General features: G+C 40.5%; 2 protein-coding genes across 5 annotated transcripts; one reads left to right on the top strand and one right to left on the bottom strand.

Annotated features, from left to right (window-relative positions):
* Nucleotides 1–3,788: 3,788 nt before the first annotated feature.
* LOC121890470 (ATP-binding cassette sub-family D member 2-like) lies at nt 3,789–19,274 on the bottom strand. The gene is made up of 10 exons (XM_042402754.1): nt 17,534–19,274; nt 16,897–17,077; nt 16,119–16,240; nt 11,469–11,631; nt 10,566–10,660; nt 9,014–9,159; nt 7,854–7,999; nt 6,627–6,711; nt 6,257–6,382; nt 3,789–6,096 (listed from the first exon to the last, which is right to left on the bottom strand). The coding sequence occupies exons 1-10, from the start codon at nt 18,473–18,475 to the stop codon at nt 5,892–5,894; spliced, it is 2,211 nt and encodes a 736-aa protein (XP_042258688.1). The 5' UTR covers nt 18,476–19,274; the 3' UTR covers nt 3,789–5,891.
* A 327-nt stretch (nt 19,275–19,601) lies between these two features.
* LOC121890857 lies at nt 19,602–25,000 on the top strand. Of its 4 annotated transcripts, none has more exons than XM_042403452.1 (15): nt 19,602–20,068; nt 20,179–20,218; nt 20,306–20,453; nt 20,862–20,994; nt 21,248–21,305; nt 21,401–21,515; nt 21,610–21,743; nt 22,375–22,502; nt 22,651–22,748; nt 22,901–22,973; nt 23,085–23,118; nt 23,421–23,448; nt 23,542–23,636; nt 23,850–24,483; nt 24,624–25,000. In XM_042403452.1, exons 1-15 carry the CDS (start codon nt 20,046–20,048, stop codon nt 24,815–24,817), a joined length of 1,935 nt encoding a protein of 644 aa, XP_042259386.1. In that variant the 5' UTR covers nt 19,602–20,045; the 3' UTR covers nt 24,818–25,000. The 4 variants fall into 4 exon arrangements, with proteins under 4 accessions (XP_042259386.1, XP_042259382.1, XP_042259384.1 ...); XM_042403448.1 differs by having other exon boundaries at nt 19,603–20,068; nt 22,651–22,811; XM_042403450.1 differs by having other exon boundaries at nt 19,604–20,068; nt 21,401–21,509; nt 21,634–21,743; nt 22,651–22,811.
* Nucleotides 25,001–25,084: the final 84 nt, after the last annotated feature.

The raw sequence follows: 25,084 nt of genomic DNA, 5'->3' as shown, positions 1-25,084 counted from the left end.
AAACATAAACTAAGAATGAATAAAATCAATAAAAAAAATAAACCAAACTGGATTAGAATGTACATGTGATATTTTCAATGATATCAGAAATAGCAAAAGGTGAACAGTTACTTGGGGATGCTGCCATCTTGTGGCCATTTTTTATTATTGCACTCTTGGAGGCACTGAAGTACTGTGTCCACCGGATTTGGCCAGCAGATGGCTTCAAAAACACAGTTTCTTTTCATGTACACAGCTGGACTCTAAACACTGAGATACCAGTAGAGGTCAACACTGTAATAATCATCTTCATATTACATGAGTTTTCCCAGGGTAAAAGTCCAGACATCATTTACCCTGATGCAGCACACTACGTTGCGTTGGCCATGTGCAATAAAAATGCACCAATGTGAAATCATATTTTTTTCCAAAGCTAGAGGTCTTGTGAACAAGATATTAAAATTAATAATAAATCTTATTAATATGCATTGGCATGACCTTTAGCTCACTGAGACAGGTTTAATTTTATGTCTGCAACCCCACATTAAAAGAGATGGTAAGAGCACCCATTTTTTAATGTCTTATTAAAAAATAATAGGACATTAATTTCTCAATATATCTCAATAATTTAGGCACTTCAGCAATTATTTGAAGGTATTGTAATTTCCAAATTGTGTAAATCCTGTCATAGAAGTAAGGGATGGTGATGAATGAATGCAGCATGAGCCATTCTTTGCGGTTGCTCTGTATTGTTTTATTTACAAGAAAATACATCTTCATCTTTTAACATAAAGTGACCTTAGCACATGATTTTTGAACAGATGACGGTTATGTCGATGTATGTACCTCTCTTGTTTCTAAGGTTAAATAACGCAGGTTCCTACACATGCACAATGAGATCTCCATAAAGCAGGTCTGGGTTACTGTTACAGGAGGTCAAAATATAAAATAGGTATATGTACCGGAGGTTTGATTGAAAACAAAGCTCTCTCTAAACAGTTCTGTAGTAACTCCAAACTGTAGTGATCGCTGGCTTTGAGGGAGAATCACTGCATGTTGGTGCAGGAAATTTTAATCAATACATCTCCAACTTGAACACTACATTAGAAACCAGAGAACTACTGTACTTGAGGTCTAAATCCACTTCCCATGTGTTTGTTTTCTGGTTTCTGGATTGAGAACTTTTCAGGTTCATGTATTGATTTGACTGTCCTACACCACTTTTGAGCTGACAATTTCAAACATTCTCCTTTCCCATGTCACAAAGTGACTCCACTAAAATAATAACATGCACTACTAACACAATTATAAAATTATCAATTGTCAAACAAAAAAACAGAAAACTTGCATGACCTGACCACATGTATTCATTGTCTTCGTAACCTTAGGGGATGCTTTATCGTACATGATAGATACATTCAATCTCTTACTTACAAAAGGGATGATAGAATGAGAAAGATTCAGGATCAAGGTTTTGTTAGTAAGGATGTCATTATATAGCGGGGTCATACAGTGTAGTAGGTCACTATGGGCCTAACTTCACTGGTAAACTATCTTTAATTGTTTCTTAAAGGGGATAAGAAATGATGAGGTTCCATGCAATTACCCCAGGAGTAACTTCAGTCATGACAAAAGAGGGTTGGCTAAATGCAGTTTCACAGTTGTCTATGTGAAAGAGGCTGAAAAAATCTGATATTAAACCTGCATTAGCGTATTTTTGGCCACTTGGTGGTAGCAGGCTATGACTACAGCATATGAAGTTGATATGGAAACTTGTTAGCAAACAGCAGTCTATTTACACATCCAGCGGATAGAGAGCAACATTAGCATTCTTCTGGAGTTGTGTAAATCCAATATTCACTTTTTTTAGCTTTTCTTTGGTGTCCACCAACTCCTGAGGGAAACATCTGGCTCTTAAGTTGCCAAAAAGCAGGTAATGTATAGTTGATCTAAGAAAGTGGCCACCTTCCGTGTCTGGAAATGATGCTATGAGAGCAGTGACAGTGAAGTTGCGGCCCCAATAACCAAAAAATGAGCTGAAAGTTGATTGAGAAAAGATAATTCTCCGTGGGTTCACTACTACAAGTGCCTTTTACATACAAGTGGTCATGTGAACCACTGTTAACATAAAACATAAGTCACTTTAAAGATATAAATAATATTAATATAGAGAGATTTAAGGTATTTTCATATAATCCCTATCAGTAGGGCGGGGCGATATGGACAGAATTAAATATCACAAAATTTTTGACCAAATACCTCAATATTGATATTGCGACAATATTGTAGGGATGACTATTGGTGCTTTCACAAAATATTTACACAATGAGATTTTTAATAAATAATCATCAGTAATGTGGATATAATGACTAAGTGGGTAAAGACAAATAATAGAACAGCTAGAACAGTCTGGTAAGTTCCAAAAATTACATCACTTTACTGTAATGCCGCCTTTAAAACCAGGAAAAGACAACACTTATGCCACATAATGATATTACGATATCCAAACTCTGGGATGATATCTAGTCTCACATCACAATATCGATATAATATCGATATATTGCCCAGCCCTACCTCTCAATGTAGAGTTTAGCCTCAGTTGGGCCCAGTTTTGTTGTGTGATTAGAGGACAAATCCGCTCTCAGACCACTCTTTGCCTAATAATCCTTGGACAGAATATGCTGTATGAAAAGCACTCTGTTAAGCAAGAGGGTACCTCATCATTTATTATCCCACATTTCTAGATTACAGAAAAGTATCTCTGACTTAATTATTGAAGCTATGGCCATACCTATAGTTCTCAGGCACTGTCTGCTCTTGAACTGACCTCATGTTTCAGTGTCACTTGGCATACTCTGTGTCATTCAGAGGCTCGTCTGCTCTCCTGTCAACAGAGTCTGACTAAACACAGCACATAATAGATGACATATTTCTGGTCAGAAACTTCTGTACAGAATGTCGTTAAAAAGGCTTGCATGCCATTTCAAGGCCTACAGTAATGCCCGTGATGCTCTATCACATGAAAGGGTAATCATTTTTCCGCAGTCCTCTTATTATATTACGAGACCATCACGAGCATACAAGTTATTATTCCTTTAGATATTAAAGGAACATGTTAACATTTCAAAATTTCATTAGTTTTTCATCTCCAGTCACAGTTTGGGGGAAAACAATCTGTCCTTCACTTACCTAGCAGACCAGGGCTGCATCCAAATAATCTTAAGTCCTTTTCTTGAACTGTCTGCTTAACGCCAAGAGGGGAGGTTACAAAGGTTTCAAATCTCAATGGAGCAAAGATGCTGTGCTTTGAGACATCATGGATGCAGCCCAAGTTTAGACTACACAAAAAGGCCTGAGGGAGTTGCTAAAACTTTACATGCAACAATACACATTACGTTTCATACCAAATTAAATAATGCAGAAGTTGTTAGATTCTTAAAACCTGTACTCCTTTACACCTTTCTTTGAAGATACCAACAAGCCAAGGTATGCTTTGAAAGATAGCAGTGCACTTGTTTCTGTTCTGCTGATGATGCGACTGATTGTCGGTTCTCTGCGGCACCAAAAGGGTGGCGTGCTAACAAAACAGAAGCGTGTTAACAAAATAGTGGTGTGTTAACCAGTGAGATGACATGATATTATTACACTGTCAATCACTCAACCTCGGAGGTGACATTGATTGAGATGTGTGTGTAGTACAGAGTGAGCATTACATACAGATGTTTCCCTTGTTTGTGTAAGCGTCTAAACCACTCATACAAATGCATACAGATTTCACTATAGTCGTGTTTCTAAAGTGGTGTTACACATTTAAATGTTTCTGAAATTTATTGAGGGATTCAAACTGTCACATTGCAAATTTTGAAATGTATGAAACCACATATAGAACTCTATGTATCTATGGTGATATCTGAAGACTGCAAATGAATGACACAAACATCCACAACTTCTCCACACATTATCACTTTTCCATTCAACTCAATTCAATGCAATCTGAGAGGCAAAGTCTGTCTAGGTCACTGTTCCTAAACACATCTGAACTATAAAAAGAACGTACCATATAAGCAGCCACAACCACAGCTTAGAACCACCACATGAAAACACAGTTTTTATGACTTTTCTAATGGAACAAAATGATGTTAATGTAACAAATCCCTAATTTCACAGTACAGTACATACTTTCACACAAGTTGCTGGTAACAAACATGGAGGCTAAATGAGGAAAAACAACCCAACTTTGACAACAGCCACTGTAGATAAACACCAGTACCTCATCATACAATTTTATGCTAAGTATTCTGCTTTTGTTCCTGTAAATAGCCAAGATCTGAAGGATAGAGGCTGAACAACCTGCTGAAGTATCCTTGAGCCAAAAATGAGCTGCAAAGACGTTAATCTATTAACAAGCCTGAACTCCAACCTCTCCTCTACAGTATATTAGCCCTATCATGAAATGCTCATATTAGGTACAACCCAATAAGGCCTCTTGTATTATAACATAATAATATGTGAAGTATTATCTGTAATATTGAGATGCATGTAAACACACCTGAAAATATTAAAAGATAATCAGCTTGCACTGTAGAAAGGTGAAAAATAAAGTATTTCTTGTGTCATAATCACTCAGCTGTTGATTGGCATAGTGTGTCAGCTTATTGTCAAGTACCGCCATGCTGTAATGTGCATCTCAACAGGCTCAAAAGGACCCACAGAGCCGGATCAGCACTGCTGACAAAGCAGAGTCCCAGCAGGCATCCGACACACAGCAGACACCAGAGTGTGTTTTGTGTCAACACCGGGAGGGGGAGAGCTGCGGCAGGTGGCCGGTGTGACAGTAACAAAGTCTGAATGACTACCTGCTCATCCATGTACAGTATATAGTATGTGACTGTTCCTAGACAGGCCAGACTACCAGATTGCTCGCTCCTCTGAAGAGGGCCTCTTTAGCTCATTGTGTTTGTTCAATAAACCAGAAACCTGTAGTTTCGGAGTCAGACCTGCGTCACTAATCGCTCTAATAATAGACCCAAGATGGCTCTGTGCAAGTCTGCAACTGAGCTTGTGCCAGTGGTTGAAAGGTTTGAGAAAATTCAGGGCAAAGACGAGGTAAGACAAGGACAGGGATTGTATGGCTGCTACGGTATGTACACAAAACCAAACAAAGGCATATAGTGACATTTTTAAAAATAGTCTCTTTTGACCTCTCGAAACTAAGAGGTTGCATTAAGATCAGTAAAAACTACTAAAATTAAGGAGGTAAAAACAAATGTGGATCCTGCACAACCCAGTGCGATTGGGTGTGGAATACTGCTTTGGACATAATTTAGTGGTTCAATATTAAAAAAGTTTTCCAGCTAAAACGCAGCTATCGCCTCATTTCACTGCGAGCTACCACAACAAAACAAAAACAGCCCTCTAGAAGCAGAGTAAAGTGCTACTGTGTAAAACAAAGAAAATGAACCATCTTGGTGAATTTAGATGTCTCAGTTCTGCCACTTTCATATGTAAGAAATTGAAAAATGATGCACGCTAAAAGCAAACGTTTAAAATCGGGGTAATGGGGGTCAGGGGGAGGGGTAATACTGGTGAATCCACTTCACTCACCCCCTTCACTTCTCAGATGGGCAAAGGAAAGATTAAAAAGAAGTGGGAGAGGAGAAAGGAGAGCTGAAAGACTAGCTGGCGTCGAGAGCTCTCCTGCTCTAACAGGAAAGGCTCAGAGCAAAAGAAAAGAAAAAATCTAAACAAGAAAAAAAAGAAAAAATCTAACCCTGAAAAAATGCTAACCCCACCCCCTCGCCTTACAGATTCCTTTTTCTTTCATTGCCTCTTCATCTCCCACACTCTCTTCTTCTACCCCCACTCTTGTCTGTTTTTCCCCCCAGGGCCTCTTTCCACCCTCCCCTACTCTCTCACTCCTCGGCTGTTTTGAGGACAGAGTCGTCTCCCAGGATCTTGCAGAGCTCATTGAGGCGATGCTGCATCTCGGGGATGCCGGCCAGCTGGGCCTCCAGCCGCTGTTTCTCCTCGGTGAGGGAGAGGCGGGTCGCCGTGTCCAGCTGCTCGAAGCGCCAGCCTCCCTCCCCGTCGAACTGCAGCAGGTTGGTGTGGTACTTCCTGAAGGCGGAGAGGAATGAGGAATCAGCGATTTACAACTTCATGACGGATTGAAAAGTGGGGAAACTCCATTTCATCAGTGGGTTCTCTGAAGAAGGTGATACATCAAAAGCTAATTACTCTGTCACAGAACAGATTTGCTTTGTGTGATGTATCTTACCACAGGGAGGGTCTGTGTGTGATGGAGAGCAGGGAGATGCCGGCATCTTTGGCAGCCTGGAAGATTTTTCCCTCCACGTCAATGCTCACAGCGCTGGTACACTCATCCAACAGGGCATATTTAGGCCTGACATACACAGGGGGGGAATGGTTTTAATAGTCGCTATCCATCCTGTTGTCATCTTAATACTTCAATAAGATCATTTAAAGTGCCAACCAACAATACTACCAACTTTTACTGTAAAAAAATCTGATACAAACTTGGAAAAGCAGACTGCAGGAATATTATTTGATCTCATTTTGATTCTACCTTTCAAGAGGAAATTTTGGCTTCTTAAAATTATAGATATTGCCAAAAGTGATCTCCTTACATGTGGTAGAACATGCGGGCCATGCCCATCCTCTGCTTCTCGCCTCCTGACAGCACATCCTTCCAGTCCAGCTCAGTGTCCCACCCTGAACAAGTAAAGAAGAGAGCATCAGACAACCTTGAAAAAAAAACACTACGATGGTTTGAAAGGCAGATACTCATATTTTGGGAATATAGATGCTGAGAGCAAATATATTCATATTGGTGAAGAGATATCTTGACCTGCATTTAGTCTACGAAAGTACATAGACCTATTTTAAAGTGGATGCATTAGGCCTGTACATAAAGAGTTCATCAATAAACATTTTGAGCGATATACTGAATAATTTAAATGTAAACAGGTTGTTTGTATATGTCTGTTCTTACCAACAACCATCATAAAGGAGGAGAACAGCACTGAAAGACCAGTATCTAGTGTTTGCGGTGTGACTAGACAGGAAATCCCTGTCAGTTAGTTTATATCGCGTGAGTGTCCGCATCCGTGATTGATGATTTGTGACTGTATATGCGTGCGAGTTCCTTTGCAATCAAGACCTTTCTCAACATTTTCACAGTGCAGTCATTCATACATTAAAACCTCCTGCTGCACTAAGCTTTGTGCAGTAGTTGGTTCACAACAATAGGCCTGTTTGTTTGGCAATGAGAGAGGAGTGGCTGCCAATTAGCCACCGACTCAAGTTTAGGCAATACAAGTAATACCCACGTGCAAAAGATCAAGCTCCTGGCTGGTACATGTTACCTTAGTCTGTTTGATCCCAAAACACCGGCAAACTTGCACCGCAGTTATAATTTGCAGTGCAAATTTTGCTCATTTTTAAACAACTTCAAAATTACATGTCAGAACCTGTAACACTAAAAGATGTCTGATGTTGTAGACCAACAGGATCTTACCACTGGTCAATAACTTTATTGTTTATAGTGGATTACACTCAGATTAGGCTAATGGTTACTTTGTCCATTTTTTTCTGGTAGTTTTGTCAAATTTACGGTTTTGTCTGATGGCTATGTTGTTTATTTTGTCTATGCCATGGTTATTTTGTGTAGTTTTATACAGTTATTTTGTCAAATTGATGGTTATTTTGTCTAGTTATAGAAGTAGGTTTAAGTTGTCAAAAAGTGTTGCCTGTGCAATTTTCTGCATCTTCAATCTTCAATCTGCATATTCCCCTATCATCACTTGAAACACGCAGCTCCACATCATTGTAAGTTGTCTTCCTAACTGTCGTACCTCCTTCTCTGGTGACGATGTGGTTGAGGTTGACGATGTCCAAGATGGCCTCCAGGTCTTTGTCACTAAGGCCCCTAGCAGCCATGTCCTCCACCGAATCTGGATAGATCACCTGGTCTCGCAGTGAACCCATGGACATGTAGGGCCTGGAGAAACACACACACAAACACACCCGTTATCCACTGAGTGTTTCTCAAGAGTGTGAACTTCTCATTTCGTTAAGTGCTTGAGATGCTGAAAAAAGAGGATGTGGGTGTGTGTACAAAAGGGCATAACCTTTGGACACTTAAATAGAAAAGTGTAAGTGCATTGGGTTCTGTTACAGCTACCAGGTGGCCATCTCATCCTATGTATAAAATATTTACTGCTCTGCAGGAGGGAGTTGCTGAGTCTGCAGCATTAAACAGCCCTGGATAAGATTACGTTAGACAGTCTTGGTTCACTTCGGTTCAGTTTAAGCGCTACAGTCCTACTGCTTGAATTTGTGGAGGATTCCCTCATCATTTTACTTGTTAGAAATTCAGAACATACACACTTTAATTGCCCACATGTCCCCAATGGATGACTGACTCTTAACCATACACTCCTGTGACTGATGGTACGCAACATGCATCATATTATATGGCTCAGTCTGACAGCTTTTTGCAGAAAGTTGACAAAATGTGACACAAAACAAGCTTATATGAACCATTAGCTGCTGTTTTCCTTGTGTACACTGATTCTAGTTACCTTGTATCACTCAACAGAGTTATCATAGATCAGTGGAGCAAAAGATACATTGTGGGGACACATGGCTGATTTTGATGTCCATGCTAAGTCACACTTTCTGAACAGAGTCAACTGATGATACTGAACTTAGCTACTGTCATTTTCTACATTTTTGGGGATCTTCATGATGAATAATAATGACATTGGTGTAACTGTGAGTATTAAAAGATACAATATGTCTGTATGGTAAATATTTCACTGTGGTCAGGGCTCTGGTTTCTCTTTGTCAGCCCCTCCTCTTCAACATACACACACTGGTCCTGTTACAATGGATTAGATTACTGGTAGGGTTCTCCAGTACAATGATCATACCCTACAGTTGTTTCAGTACCCCTCACCGCTGTGGGATATTGGAGTATGGGATGCGTGAGACTGTGTCTTTGTGTCTATACCTCTGAGGGATGTAGAACATATGTTGAGGAGAAGGTTTGTGAAGGCGGCCACCGTAGACAGGCCACAAACCACTGAGGATCCGGAACAGAGAGCTTTTTCCACAGCCGTTCGGCCCCGTGATCAATAGGTGCATGCCCTCTTCCACCTGAAAGGATCATATAAGTATCATTACTGAAAAGTAAAAGTAGCCCTATTATGAATAATAGTGAGAAAGTATCAGATTAGTGAAAATGTTTTACTTCAGAAGTAATTATATGTACATGTGCAAGTCAGTTATTTTGAGCAGCCAAACATATAACTAACCAACTGATCAGCAACACCTCTTTCAGTGCGTTCAGTGTATATTCTACATGAATGCCTGATTCAAAGCTCAATATCATCCGTCACTCCCTGTAGAAGTTTTTCTTGGATATTTACACTACAAGATAGTCTTTGAACCTTTGGTGTATGATACTTGTGGGTGTAAGCACAGTGTCAGCAGGGTGCTCAGGTGTATTCACCTCAAGCACGTGTTTTGACAACTGGAGTTCGGTTTAGTCTGGAGATCTGTTAGCATGAGCTGCAAGCAGTGTTTGAAAGCCATTTTTAAAGTTGAGGCCAGGGAGATATTGATCTTCATGAGGGGGCATAGCTACCTGAAAGTGTGGCTTAATTTATCCAGACTAACATGATGTTACCCAGCTAAAATTATCCTCTCAACTCTCTATCAGCTAACTTGTGATAATTGCAACTGATTTTGATGATTCCTTAGTAATTTACATGTTCTCATCTAAAAGCATCGTTTTATTGACGTTTTTCTATTGGTGCCTCTCAGCAAAAGAATCATTTGGGGGATCGTCTTGAAAAATCTTTGTCACGATCCAGCTAACTGTGAATAAACCTGCGCTCTTGCAGCGCTGAGTTCAAAGACATGTGGCTCTGACAAAGGTTATAAATATATTTTAAAGCCAGCTTTGAAGAGCTTAAAAATCCTGGCTTCTGTCTAATTATCAGCGATGAAATCAATCCAACTCAATTATCCACAAACAAAGAACAGGCCCCTGGGATCAGCAGACCCTCAGCCTCTCTGATGTTTGAGAGGGAGATCAACAGAACAGAATAAACAGAGCAGAACACACAGGAAGGGGCAGCTGTCCTTATAATATCTGAAAAGTTCAAAAAGTGATATATAAACCTTTTGCCAGCGCTGATCTGTCATGGTAAGCATCACAAATCCTCTGTAGCTCATTATGGTAGCCCACAGCTGGAGGGGCGCAACACACTGACACCCAAAGGATGTAACTGTTTCCTAATGAGACTACAGAGGATTCTTCTTAAATGCTAATGAACGCCACACAGACAAAAACCCTCAGGGAGTCTGATGATGAGGTGAGGTTCAGAGAACATTTGAAACTATCAGTTAAAGTGTAATATAAAGGGGGGATAAATCAGAGTTTGATGCTGAAGTATAGATTAATGGATCATTTTGCTGCTCTTTCATATTTTAACCCATTCTCATGAGAAAACAGAATACAGTAGATCAGAATCTCATAGACAGTTGAGCTCTCTTACCTTAAAATTCAGGCTTGACACTACTACGTCCCCGTTTGGTGTGATAATTGGGACATTCTCACATACAATGCCGTTGTCAACATCTATCACTTCACCTGCAGAGACAAAAGAGAGAAAGACAGAGAGGAAGAAAGATCGGGAAAATTGAATGACAGTGTATCAGAGTAGTGATAAAGGATTAAACTCTCTCTCTGTCCAGACATAAGCATGGATATGGATGGGATAATACCTAAAGAGCAGGAATTATGGGGTAAAAATAAGAAAATCCCGCTTTAGCACTTCACTTATCTCTTCGCTTAATACGACTCTTTCAAAGGAGATTGATTCTGGCGTCAAATGGATGTTTACACAGGGATGTTTACGCAGTGAATCTGACCATTGACCTTGAAATGTTGGAGATCTAGGAATTTTTGGCTTGTTCTGGTTTTGTAAGTTCCCCCACGAAGGACTTGCTGACACAAAATTTAGACAGTAAGTGTATCTTAAAAGTGAGAACATAGGTCACTGTGCAACCAATAAAAAGAGACACTCTAAAGATCTAAATGTATTTTAAGTTACTGTAACTCACACTTTATGCATTTAATTCAGTGCTGATGTTTTCTAATTTAGACAATCAAATCTATGGAAAAATAGCAAGCAGAAGGGCTGAAAATAAAGACTTTGGGTTGAGTCGGGGTTATTTAAGTGCATACAATGCATTGGGTCTAACTGACAAAAGCCACCAGCTTGTTCCACGCTCCAGACAGCGGAAGTGGTAAAAGTCAACCCACCATAGCAACAGTAACCAAGCATGTGTGGAAGTTGGGAGTGGCCAATTAGGCTGGTAGCTAACTGTTTCTCTTTTTCAGCCTATTATGATACAAAAAGAGGTGTGTACAACAAGTACACAGTGTATAAGCCTACCCCTGATCTCCAGTGGTCCGTCTATGTGCATCTCAGGCTTGCTCTTCTTCTCCCCTCCTGCTGTGGATGACAGAGAGGAGCGCTTGTAAACACCCCTCTGGACATCCTCGAACACCACAAACATGTTGTGGACCCTCGCAGTGTAGCCTGCCAGCTCTGTGACCTGTCCAAACACACACACAGGGGTTAAAGGTCATTCTTGGGTAAATGTCAGAGGAATGTTAGTGTAACCCTGAGCAGCTCAGATTGTTATAGAGGTCATTGTCACGGTCATGTGCTGATAAACCATGACAGGTGGTGAGGTCGGGGCAGGTACATCTGACAAAAAGGTCGAGAACAAGTGTTCTCGAACAGCGAACACCAGGGTCACAAAGTGGCTGATGCTGTGGATATGATGTTATGGATGGGCTGTGTTTCTTTCTTTACTTTTTGCAAGTGTAACTGTGTTTGTTAATATATAGAATGAAACTCACAAAGTCAAAGAAGGGAAAAAACAAAGAAAAATCACCCTCTTGCTTTGGCTTTAGTGTTGCACCCTGCGGCGAGACAATGCAGGCTGTTGACACAGCTTGATTACATTACAACAAACACCAGTTCTGGGAATTGATGGACACCATGTGGAGCTGCAGGGATGTGACTGGCTCAGAGAAGAAAAAAAGCAAGCAAGCAAAAGAAGAAAGCAAAACACAAATGAAATGAAATGTGTCTTATGAGGGCGGGACATATTTGAAGAGTGGAGGATGACTAATGATGAAGGAAATAACTTCTTTTTAAAGAGCCTCAACAGCTTATTGTAGAATTCTGCTGGGACCAAAACAACATTTTGTATTTCTATCATCCAGTGAGGATAGAATAAAGTAATAGAAATGAGTTGATTGCCCACTCTGAAATGATGGGGATCCATCCTGACAAAAACTTCAGATGTAAGCTAGTGTTTACTATATGACAGGTTAGTGCAAATATTTTTCTAAGTAGTGACAGTCCTGTGTTGACTTGCGTTTGAACTTCTTGCCAAAAAATACATGATCATGCAGAAACAAAAGCTAAAATGAACATAAAATATGCAAATAATGTGCAAAATGAATGAAATTATGAGTATTTCATTATGTAAGGGTTAGCCAGCTATGCTTACAATTGTATGTGAAATGCTGTTATGAGATGTTTGTCCTTTGGGGAAATTCCATTTTAAACACTTTGAACATTTGATCTACCGCATACAGGTGTGTCTAAACACTGGCACGCAAATGTCAGCTTGTGTTGTGGCTGAATGTTACTATTGGGAAGCACTGTATCAGCTGATTTGCATAAACACAACCTAAGCTGTGCTTTCTCCACCAATTTATACTTTAAGTTGGTTAATTATGAACCACAAAATTACCAAACGTGCAGACATGAAAAACAAAACTTTTCAACAAAACAGACACACAAAACAGAAGTCCTTCCCTGACCGGTTGGATACTGCTGTGGTTTTTTGTTCTAATGACTAAATACATGTACAAATGTGGTCATGATATATCACGCCAATATATCTGATTATCCTCATTCCCATGCATGTTCCCAGTACGTGCTGCGAGAGAGAGCAAGAGACAGACAGAGAGAGAGAGAGAGAGAGAAAGAGAGAGAGAGAGGGAACGTGAGAAAGAGATGCAGAAGTGCAGGCTGAAAGATCAACAGATGGAGGATTATTCACAGCTAGGCTAAGCCCTGAGGGAAGGAGCTCTGGACAGTCAACACTCAAACGCACAAGGTTGCACTGCTGGCTGACCTACAGTGACATGAGAGTTTCAGCATACTCTATCTTCAGGAAATGATACCTAAAAAAAGATTTCTGTGTTGCAACTATGATTATATTTAATGCAGTCTAACACATATCAGAGGACTAACTTGACCCAGCTGTCTCGTCAAAGCATAAAATCTGATTATACTTCTAATGAATAAATGACTTGGAAGAGATTGTGACTGTGACTTTGTGAGCAGTCACAGCGACTGTCATCATCTGAACGCCACAACAACGATGTTAAGCTGATATTTAACAGCTGGCTTTGATGTAACTACTCTATGCCTCATGCCATTTTAAAGGGATAGTTCACCATAAAATTAAAAAAAACAGTCATTCCATCTCTGCTGTCTTCCAAGCAAAAAAAAAAAGAATCTCTCTAGCGTCACACAAGCATACTTAAGTCGTCCTTAAAAATTTCAACATCTGGCATGCCCCGGTTAACCTGACGCGCCAGATGGTTTGTTACACAGAATCATCTGAGAAGTTGTCCTTGGAAACGGTTTGGAAAAGGGCACTTTAAAAAAATATTTGGCAGGTGATTGGATGAATCATCTGTTTATCGCCGCCTATTATAGGCTAACTTCTTGCTGTCGTCACACCTGAACCACTGTAACTGCCAGTAGTTCCTCATCGGACGCCGATTGGTCCGAACCGCTGTTGATTCGAGCCACAAGGGCATAACCTGAAGCCTGACGAGATGGAGTCTCACGTGATCTCACAAATCCAGCTGCCTTGCAAGGTAATGACCCGACAGCCCACTGGTTAAGACTCATGCCATATATATATATGTATATATATATAAAAAATCAACATGTTTTGCACCTTATGTTTTGTGCTAAGCATTTTGTAACAAAACAATGACAATGATGAGGAAACTGTATAAAATATCAATGGAAATATTCAACATTTGGTTCCACACTTTTGCAATTATTTGGGCACAAAGCACTTGGATTATTCTGTATAATAGAGAAATTCCCTCAACAAGAAAACAACAACACCCAGAAGGAAGCTAATAAGCAAGGCTCAGTTCCAGACTGGGTTCAAACAGGCCTTTGTAGAACAAAAAGGAAAAAACACATAGCTAAGTTTACAAGATAAGTGGCAAACTCACACGAGCTAGGACATGTCATAGGGCCATCTGACCACACACGCAAACAAATACACACTGTTATATTAAATAGGCAGAGTGTGTGGAGGTGTGAGCAGGGCATACTGCCTCAGGAATGTGCTCCATCCCTGCTGCCTGTTAATTTTTGCACACTCGCACATCTCTTGGAATTGCAAGCAGGGACTTGCTGTTGCACATCTACTGTACTCGGCACACATTCAGAACAGAGGTGAGTGCAGGCTAAAACTCGTATCCTCCAGGGGAGAGTTTTGCACCACAGACATGCAATGGAGTGACCGGCGTCATAATCTGCTCTTCCACAGAGTTGCATGTTACTGAAATTTAAAAAAAAAATCACTTGGAAAAGAATCATTTTTATAATATTTGTCACATTCTGGTGTGGGAAAAATGGCAAGATAATGCTTACAGATTCTTGAGACAATGGGAAGTCTTTAAGAAGACTTGACACGACGACACGCTCGCACTAAAAGAGTTTCAGTTCCTCCTCTTCACCACAGGCTCTAACCTCTGAACAACGCTGAGCACTGATGTTCACAGATGAGTCACACATTATATGCAAGTTCAACTGACCCTTGCTCAAATACTACATGTGTTACTAAAGGAATTACTGGATAGCGTGGAAAAACACCATCCAAAAACACAGGTGGGCTCATGATTAAAAGCAGACAAGTACATACCGGCCGCACTGCAATACAGCTTCACAACAAATGTGCAGCAGCCAAATCCTCTTACAGACCTGAAAATGCAGCCTGAGAGCGACAATGCATGAATGGGCCTTGCTATTTTTTTTTTTTTTTTTTTGGATTAAAATGCAACGAGAGATCAGGGATTTGGCCCTCAATGAACAAGGCCTTTCATTCAGTGATTTCTTTCTTTTGCTTTTTTCAGCCTGGACTCCAACACATTCCTGTGCATGCATGGTGAGTTTTCACAGGGGGGGGGGAAATGGAAGGAGAGAGGTGGATGTACAGTACAGTATGCATCTGTCACTCATTGATTCATCCATCCATCCATCTGTTCAGCCTCTTATACACTGGTTTATGAACTGACCCAACCAACCATCCTCACACATACATGTGGATATTTAAAACTCTAGCCCATCTGAAAAATTTCTTTTCTTCATACATTTTCTTCAAAATAAGATGCTAAACTTAATATAAATAACTACAATAAACCAAATTATATCTGTGCTGAGCTTGAAGGTTAATTATTGAAAAAGTAGTTAGCAGATGGTACCAAAAATATATATTAGCACAGGTGATGGAATGACAATTAAGCAAATTTCATCTGTTAATGAAGGCCACATCATGTGTCTGAAAGCTCCAGAAAATTTGGGCTTGTGCTGAGAATCGTCTCAGCTCTTACTGTCCTCACGTCTTTATCTTGCTCTTAAAGTCTTTCATTGTTTTTCTATTGAATCTTTAACATTTACACACAATCTCGTAAGTGGTTAAATGAATATTTTCGAGATAATGTACTTACTTTATTTGCTGTTTGCACAAAGATGAAAGATCTTGTCTTATGTTAAATTAATCTAATCTGACTCTGGAAATGATCATTCCCAGTGTGGGAAGTTGTATTAGACATGTTACTCTATAAAATAATAAAGAAGACGGAAATACAGCAGCTACTATTGATTTGAAGGTTGATAGTGAAAGGTTGGGCTTATAAATCCGTAGTAAATGAGAGAGATCAGTAGGTTGTCATGATGTGAGGTTTCTTTATTTCCAAACGTCCTCACCTCTTTGTAGGAGGACATGATCCTCTCGATGGCATCGGCTCCTGAGGCCAAAAGGTTACGGGCTGTGGTGAAAGCCTCCGTCCTCTCGCTCACCAACACCTGCGTCTGACCATCTGCCGTTTCTAGAGGATGGACAGAAAGACACAAACAGAAGCCAGAAGAGAAAGTGAGATCACTGAGAAACACAGAAACTGTGCTACTACAGACACTTTTACAAAACTGAGGTGTCTTAGCGATTAGAGCCTGTTAACACCACATTCTCACACCTGAGCCTGTGAGCATAAAGAATACCACAGACAGCGGGACAGTAGTAATAATGATCAGCAAACAAAGGGATTCAGCTATAGCTTTATTTTTATACGACTGAAATATCAAGCGGGGAGGTGTGGGAGGTAGCTACTGTTTTCACACATGCTAATCAGCTCTTGTTTGAGGAGAAAACAGTAGCTGTTAGTTTGGAGATGCTAATGATCCTTATGTGTGCTATGAAATCCGCTAACACCACAGAATCAAACACACAGCTATTATAGGCTTAGGCTTACTACACACCAGATACTGTCAAGAGCAGTGTAAGTTGGATATTGTTTGTTTCTTGCAAAAAAAATCAAGTGAAGAAGCAAACTACGGATCCCTAAGACAAAAATCAAAATTTTCTAATCTACTGTATAGCCAGGGCTTATCTTTTGGTGTGTTTTATGACCAAATCAAACAATCAGAAGAGATTTCATTGGGAGTCTTGAATAGAAAAGGTTTGGGGCACCTCACTCAGCCACCCTACCGTTGTCAGCGAAGCCGGTGGCCGTGATGATCGGCACGGCCACCATGACCAGCCCGCTGCTGCTCCACACGTACTTCATGAGGAACTGCTCGATCATGATGTACCAGAGACGCTTGGACAGGATCAGGTTCATCTGGTCTGCCAGAGCCCGGTAGCACTTCTGCAGCTGACGCATCTCCACCTGCACGCGACAGTGTATTACAATAACACAGCAGCATATTCATCTCATTGTTTGTGATATATCTATTCAAATCATCTAAGTTTAACTTTGAACCAAATGACCTGTTTGCAGTGTAATCATCAATCTAATTATATTGATATATACATGCTATGACATCAAAAGATGTCAACTTTGGAAATGGTAGATTTGCAATATTGGATTATAGAACCAAATTAGGTGTTAAATGTTAATACAGATAAGATATGTAGACTGATATCTATGTAAAAATGGACATTCTGCATATATGTCATATTGAGAATCACACTATAACATGACCTATTACAGATTTATTAAAGGGGTTTTACACTTGTGGTTGTAGTGTATATGTAATACTGATTGCAATTGGATAATATAGTTATAATATAGTAATTTAATGACTCCCTCATTATTGCCACCATCCAGCCCTGCACACAGTACCTTGTGTCCCCTGTAGAAAGCTATTTCCTCCGCGTTTGCAATGATCCTGGAGTGCACATAGCGCAGGTAACCCTTCCTGTGAGCTTCCTCAGCCACCAGCTTGCCAAATTTGGGCGAGCAAGCGCGGAGGACCTTGGCGGTGGCGAAGACCACCAGCCCGGCCAGCAGGGTCGGCCCGGTGGCGTTTGCTCCCCTGGACCGGGCGGTCTGGATCAGCGTGTAGGAGGTCAGCATCACGTCCAGAATGGGCTTGGTGAGGTTGGAATAGAGATGGGCCACCGACTGGGAGAACATCATGACGTCCTCGGTGAGAGACTGGTCCGGGTTGGCGAGCCTCCCGTCCATGTTGCTGACTTTGTAGTAGGTCTGATCGGTGAAGTAGGTCCGGTAGGCATGGTTCACCAGCCGGGTGCGGAAGGCCAGAGCCAGTTTGCACTCCAGGTACCGGATGGCGCTGTTGACGAACGTGGCCGGGATGGCGATGAGGAGCCATTTGATCAGCTGGAGGATGAAGCTTTTGGGTTTCTTCTCTACGATCGTTTTAACAATCTTGCCGTCCAAGCTGGCCACGTAAATAGACAGAAACGTCCGAGATATCAGCGCCACCGAGTGCAAGCAGAGCAAACCGAGCTCTTTGGACACAAGCTTGGGGAAGAGGATTTTAGCAAGTTCGAGGATCTGCTTGAAAAATTCTGCATTCACCCCTGGGGTTGTCTTTTTCTGAGCCGCGTCTATCTGTGATTTTACCGCACATGTGGAGCCGTTTTCAGTCCTGGAAAGCCGGCGATTGTTCCCTGGATGTTTGTCTTTGCGGAGCTGCTTGCAGATGATGGGGTAAAGCGTTTTGACACCGTAGGCAGCCGCCGCAAGAAACACGGCTCGCTTCGCCGCAGCCGAGCGGTCCCATCTCACTCTGGACGCCGCATCCAGGATGTGCGACATTTTGTCAACCGTTAGTCGTCCTTGCTGACGATCCTCACAACACCCATCCCCCCTAAACTCCTCTCACCGCGTCGACATGAAATAGAGAAGGACTTCTGACGGCGGGGTTGACATGTACCGCTACATCCTGCTTATTTTTTTTGCACTAATGTCAATTGCGGAATACTAGAAAAACAGCACTTCCTGTTATAGATTTCAAAATAAAACCGCCTCTCCAATTCGACAATAATATGTGAATCATTTCGTTGAGTTTGCACTTTTATTTTATTGGGAGCAAATTCGTTTAACTTCCGGACCCATTGTAATTGTTTCCACTAACTTGACATCAGTCTTTTTTCATTGGTCGCGCCCCCTGACAAAAACACGATTGGTTCCGTGATAGACGTAAACAAATATATCTACTGTATCTACTGTATCTAAAAATATCTACTGTATCTACTGTATTTAAATATTTCTACTGTATCAACTGTATTCTTACTTTGGAAAAATGTATTGTTTGGATTCACTGAATATGACAGGAATCTCTGTTGGCAGTTCTATTTGATTCATTTACTTTCATATTCACAAATCTAAATTCTTAAGATCCCCTCCAGACATGTTTTATATAAAATACTCTACTTTGAATTATGATTTGTGTCTGATACAGTTTTTCCACAAAAAAAGTTAAATTACTCCGTTAAAAACCTTAAAATTCCATCTCCACCTTCTCCCCCACATTGGAAAGTCCCGAATCTGTAAATATGCAAATATTCTCAGTGTTTGTGCACTGGAGCTTCAAATTTCCACATCACACTTGTGTAAATTGAATATTGGAGCAGGATTGGCTTCCAGACTAGTTGTGATGTCACAAATAACGCTGGTAAGCCCCCGCCCCTTAAAATTGGATTTTTAATGAGCACAGAGAAACTTTCCACTTTCAGTAGATGAATGTGAAAACAGCCTTCAAGTGTCAAACTCTGCAAATACATCATTCTGCACAGTGAAGTTCAAACATCTCACTGAAGCAGCAAGAAGATTATATATAGATAGAGTCATAGATTCTGGATTTTTTTAATAAGGGAGGCGGAGTAGACGTAATTTTAAGGATTTTAACAAGATAATGTATCTTTTGTGGAAAAACATATCAGACACAAATTATTATTCAAAGTAGTGTTTTATATACATCTTAAAACATGTCTGTAGGGGAATTCTGACTACTTTTTTCTATTACAACCTTTAGTCCACCTGGCGTGTTTGTGATTGTAAACTCAAGTTATATACACAAAGTGCTGTAAACATGTATTTGTTTCAATAAAAATTAATTTTTTTTTAAAAATATATTATATTTTCTGGTTACCTTGTACTTCTGCGGCAAATACATGTCACACAGTAATTTAGTATACACGTAAATACACGTTTATTAATAGCGCAGCGCGTGAGAGGTTGTATTTCCTCGTGCACTTTGTTAACATATTTTGAGCAACGTTAGCTGCTACTCAGCAAAAATATTACCCAGTTCAATCTGAACCCGCACAAACACACGTTAATTAGTGTTGTTTCACACTTCTCTGATAGGTCACAGCCGTAGAAAATGAACTGGGTTGGGGGTTCAAGGTAAGACAGAATTAACAGCTGTCGTTATTAAAGTTGATGTTAGCATGTAGCTAGCTTACACGTTAGCAGACGTTAACGTTACTCTTTAAAACAACAACTCTCATTTGCAGGAACCGCTTAATGATGAAGAATGATGCGAAAAAGCAGCGGGTGAGACTGTCAAACACAGTTCACAAGTCAAATAACAGCTGTAGTGTTCTTTGTCTAGCTAAATGTGGTTTTGCTCTTTTCTCCCAGGAGTTCTTTGAGAGGAGAAAAATGCAACAGAAACTGCAAAACATGGGGATTGCTCTGCCAGAATCCCCCAAGGGCGCTAGCTCTGGTAGTATGGACCTGGTGACCCTGTTTGTTGTGAACCAGATTGCTGCAAAGAAGGAAAACAAAGGTGAGAAGTCTTACTGGTAGATGAGCTCCAAATCAAACAGTCTAACAAAAGATGCTGAAAAGCAGGTTTATGGGAACAATGGATAGCAACTCCCTTAAACTTAAAGTCACCAAAGGTCTGAAAGCTAATAAAATAATAACATACATTCAAATGTTTGGACACACTTTCTCATTCAAGTGAATGGCAGGTGTGTCCAAACTTTTGACTGGCACTGAAATATGTGTGTGTTTTGTACTTACATGCATCACACCTCGAATACATGAGCACATGAAGATAACACTGTGCTGCAAATATAAATGCTATGTTTCATACATAAGATTACAAACTTGTCTGTCCATCAGTGTGCATGTTCATCAGTTCCTCATTATGGCAAATGGATGTGATAAAAAAAGTGTTTGTGTTTTTCAGATCCCCCTAAAGTAGCAGTTCTCAGCAGCTGTAATCGCAGATCCAAACATAAGAGAAATGAGCCACTGGTACTGCCAATGAGCCCCTGCTCTCCCTCACAGCTGAGTCTGGTTGAAAGCCAACCTCAGTACAGGTAGAGCTGGAATGTGGATTGTCTAAAACCACCAAGAGTCACAACCAGAATATTGATCACATTGTAACTGTTGAGATATTTAAAATGTTGTAACGTCTGATTTTGTCAGCTTTACCCAGCTATATAGTAATAGCATCAACTTAACTCTCCAAAGAGATCACAGTGATGGATACTTAAAACCTCCTTATCTATCTATCTATCTATCTATCTGTCTATCTATCTATCTATCTGTCTATTCTGTGTCAATATTTAGCGTTCAAGGAACGAGAAAAAGAAAGCACGTCATTCCACAAGGGTTCAAGTGTCAGCAGGTTCGTCACTTTTCTTCTTTGGCACTTCTCCTCTTAACATGAACAAAAAGTGGGACTCTCTGACTAAAAAGTCACCTATGTTTCTGTCCTCTAAGCTGTCACCGGTGCTTGAGTCAGCGTTCTCAGACAACAGTGCATCTGACTACCTGCTGCCCAGAGCTGATCTCCTCAGTCCGTTCTCCTCCACCTCATCAGCCTCCTCAGGTCAAGGTGGTGCAGTGAAGCATTTTATAGACCAATTTAATGGGATAATTGTCTGTTTTTTACTTTACATGAGCGTATTTTAAACTATCAGTGAATTTAGGCCAACTCAAATTGGTCTCTTCAGGAATATTCCCCTTGCAGCTGAATCTCCAGCAGAGAGGCCAGACACAAGCACAGCCACCTCCCCACTGCTCCCCTCCGCCCTGGGACACCTCGGGACTGGAGCAGACTGAGGTAGCCATAACAGAATATCATTTTCAAGGAATATCTCACATTAACAACATTGCATAGTTCCATTTACTACACAGGCATGGGAACATTCGACTCCTCATGTAGCTCATAAGCCTTATTTGGATGCTGCCTGATGGGTGCATGCTGTATGTACAATGTGCAAACACAAAAAGAAGTCTGGTTGATCATCTTGTCAATTTTTTACTGCTGTATTCTGGCCTATATTACAGTGGGAAAATAGCTCCATTGAAACAAAACCGGTTATCATATTTTTTGCTTATAGCAAAATATCAATGTTGAACCTACCAGAATCCTGCCTGGCTTCATTAAAGTGATATTTTGCAAAGAAATATAAAGTAAGTAAAGTAAAGAAAGCATAGCGGCATAAAGAATGCATCATCTGAACAATATAGATTTGTCAGGGACACATGATAAAATATTAGCTTGATCTACTTTTCGGTGTCTGCAGACCTGTCAGAAGTAGTATTTTAGAGTAATCTTTCGTCACTCACCAGTAGTTGCTGTAGTGTGGACCAAGAGTGAACTCCTGTGAAGTTATGAACATTAAAAAGTGACAGTGTCTTCCCAAAGTGTGATGCCACTCTTAATATCCAGTCTGGATTTATTGTGTCAGTTTCAGCCTTTCTCTCAGCCCAGAGGTATGACAGACGGTGTCTCCTGGTCCAGTGGATCAAACCTGACCTTTTACCAACTGGAGACACCCACAGCAGCCCAAGTCCTGTTTGGAAGTCCAAAGCCAAAGTGAGAACAACACTGGAATTTTGATGGATTATCTTCTTTTTATTTGTCATTTAAAAACTGTTGTGTTACAGGACAATTGTTTTCTATTAGCTAGCTTAGCTTTTTGTTACCAGTGCAACTCAAAGCCCATATGTATCTGTTATCTCAGTAAGGCCAGGGACCGTGCAAGACGTGAAGTCACCTTCTCTCTAAACCAAGCGGGGGACAAGGACCCCATCTTGGACTTCACTCTTAACCAGTCAGAAAGTGAGCAGCAGTTTGAGGAAGATGTCTTTAGGGGCTTCAGCAATGAAGAATATGATAGAGAGGGTAAATACTGCTTATCGACCGGTTCACTGGGAATCTTTTAAATAAGCACAGTGAGTTTTTCTTCAGGTCAATATTGAATTTCTTTTCAGCTTCTCATTTTGGGAGTGCAAAAACAAGGCTATATCTCAAAGAAGAAACACCAGTCAAATCTTCAGCACCACAGTACGTGTTTGTACTTCAAATATAGTCAAACAGTTTGTCGTCATTTATTTGCAGTATGCTTTGAATTCGTTTTTATGTTGTTATGTTTGTTTGTTTTTTCTATACTGTCAGAACTGTCCCTGACTCACAGTGCATGGGAGTGGAGGTAAGTTCTCTCACACATATGAATGTGTCAAGTCGGCCTTTTACTGCCACTAAGTGGTTGAGTTTGTAATTGCCATGTAACATTAAAATGAAAGTGAATGAATAATAAGATTCTCCACTAAGTAGACAATTAAGAAAGTTTAGACCAGTTCACAAAGTTGTCACAGACAGTCATCACAAGCTGCACAGCACTTCTAACAGCATTTGTTAATTTAATTTTATAGCTGTATATATGAGTGGAGAATACAGTGCATTTCTAATGTGGACTATTATAGTTTTATGTTACCTCTGTTTTATTCACAGCTCTCCAACTGCACTGACATGAACTTTTGTAAGTCCACTCAGCATCTCCAGTGTAATTATCCATCCACTGTGCATTTAAAGACAGTAAATTGAATAGATGTTTTTTTTTTATATTCCACAGCATGCCTTGAACACAACAATGGCTGCATGAATGGCTGTGAATTTTCGCCAAGTTACTCTTGTAGAGGAGGTTACCTTAGTTCAGATTCGAATGATGTAAGTTAAGTTACCCTCAAATGCTTTGTTCATCTTACTATTGTACTGTGATTGTAGATTCACTGAAGAATAAAAAAAAAATAGAAGTAAAAATCAAGTCAATAGTAAAAATGATGACTTTGCCAGAGAGATAACCTTACATTAACCTTACATTAAGCCAAGCAGTGTCTGATATAAGCGCTTGTATGTTTTCTTTTGCTAACTCAATATCAGGATGAAGAATTTTGTCAGTCGATGGACCACACCTGCTGCACAGATACTGTAAACCCAAACCTGGGCTCGGAGGGGAATCCAACACACAGGCCTCTCACTCCACACATAAAACCCCAAAAGAACACCGGAGATTATCAGAAATGTATGGAGAATGACTTGAGAAGTGATGGCACAGCTCAGTTTGTATCTCCTCACTCTCAAACTCCAATCTCAGAGCAATGCAAATGCGAGAAAACCTCCAATGAAATGCGAAACGCAGGAACTCAAACCGTCAACATTTTCACAGTCGAGACATGCGACGCTTCGACTCAGTGCAGTCTGGTATTAGACAGCGTGAGCAAAGCCCCTGGGTTCAACTTGCACCTGCCATCTGTTGACATGTCAGTACAACATTCAGCCACAGGGAGGCAGACTGGCTGCATAGACGCTGCTGCAGAGTCAACTACACACACAGATTCATCAGCCAACTCCAGGAGTGGAGGGAACCATACGCCCTGGAGCAAGACACAATTCAAGGCTGGCTCCCTATCAGGCATATTAAACAAATTCACTGCAAACATTAGTGAAGGCAAAGTGATCCTGCAGAGACCCATAAACCCCTTTGTAGATGTTTTGAGCATGACTGAAGGCAAAGGTATAATATGCAATATGTGTTGTATTCAGTTTGTCACTTCATGTTTTAATTTAGAGGAACTTAAATTGTTGGGATTCCACTGACAAAAAGAAATGAACAATCATTTTTTGGACGTTTTCTCCTTTCTCGATCTGATTTAGGTGAGCAGGATGGAGAGGGCAGAGAGGAGAGAGGGCAACAAGAAAACGGCCCTCTGATGAAAGACTTCTCAGACGAAGTGAGGGAGGAGCTCACATCTACCACCAGAGTTAACAGGCTCTCAGAAGAGGCAGAAACACTTCAGGAAATAGCCGACATTTTGCTCCTGCTGAAGCAGAGAAAGAGAGAGGGATGAGAAAGAAGGAAGGTAGATAGATAGATGAGGGCAGCTGGAAATTAAGAAACATGCCTGTTCTGAGCATGTTGTTTTAATTCAAAAGATAATTTAACAGTTCGTTTTAAAACCACATAAAATATTCAGCATTTGCTCTTAATGTTATGATAGCGACAGTGAAATAAAGCCCCAAAGCCGTAGTGACTCTGATTCATAAGTTTATTTCTTTCCCCATATACATATTCAAGTGTTAAGATTTCATGAAGATATTTATTTTTTATAGAATAT

This window comes from Thunnus maccoyii, chromosome 23 (genome assembly GCF_910596095.1).
Source record: "Thunnus maccoyii chromosome 23, fThuMac1.1, whole genome shotgun sequence".
NCBI classification, from domain to species: Eukaryota; Metazoa; Chordata; class Actinopteri; order Scombriformes; family Scombridae; genus Thunnus; species Thunnus maccoyii.
The sequence above is the reverse complement of the archived record's forward strand: the minus strand, read 5'-3'. Positions and strand labels throughout refer to the sequence as shown.

Excerpts from the sequence above, each read along its gene's own strand:
- LOC121890470 (XM_042402754.1), bottom strand. The coding sequence starts at position 18,475 with ATGTCGCACATCCTGGATGCGGCGTCCAGAGTGAGATGGGACCGCTCG. Across the intron at positions 16,241-16,896 it reads CACCGGCTTCGCTGACAACG|AAACGGCAGATGGTCAGACG; the intron begins GTAGGGTGGCTG and ends TCCATCCTCTAG. Across the intron at positions 8,000-9,013 it reads ATGTTCTACATCCCTCAGAG|GCCCTACATGTCCATGGGTT; the intron begins GTATAGACACAA and ends GTGTTTCTCCAG.
- LOC121890857 (XM_042403448.1), top strand. The coding sequence starts at position 20,046 with ATGAACTGGGTTGGGGGTTCAAG. Across the intron at positions 22,812-22,900 it reads TGAAGAATATGATAGAGAGG|CTTCTCATTTTGGGAGTGCA; the intron begins GTAAATACTGCT and ends ATTTCTTTTCAG. Across the intron at positions 22,974-23,084 it reads GTCAAATCTTCAGCACCACA|AACTGTCCCTGACTCACAGT; the intron begins GTACGTGTTTGT and ends CTATACTGTCAG.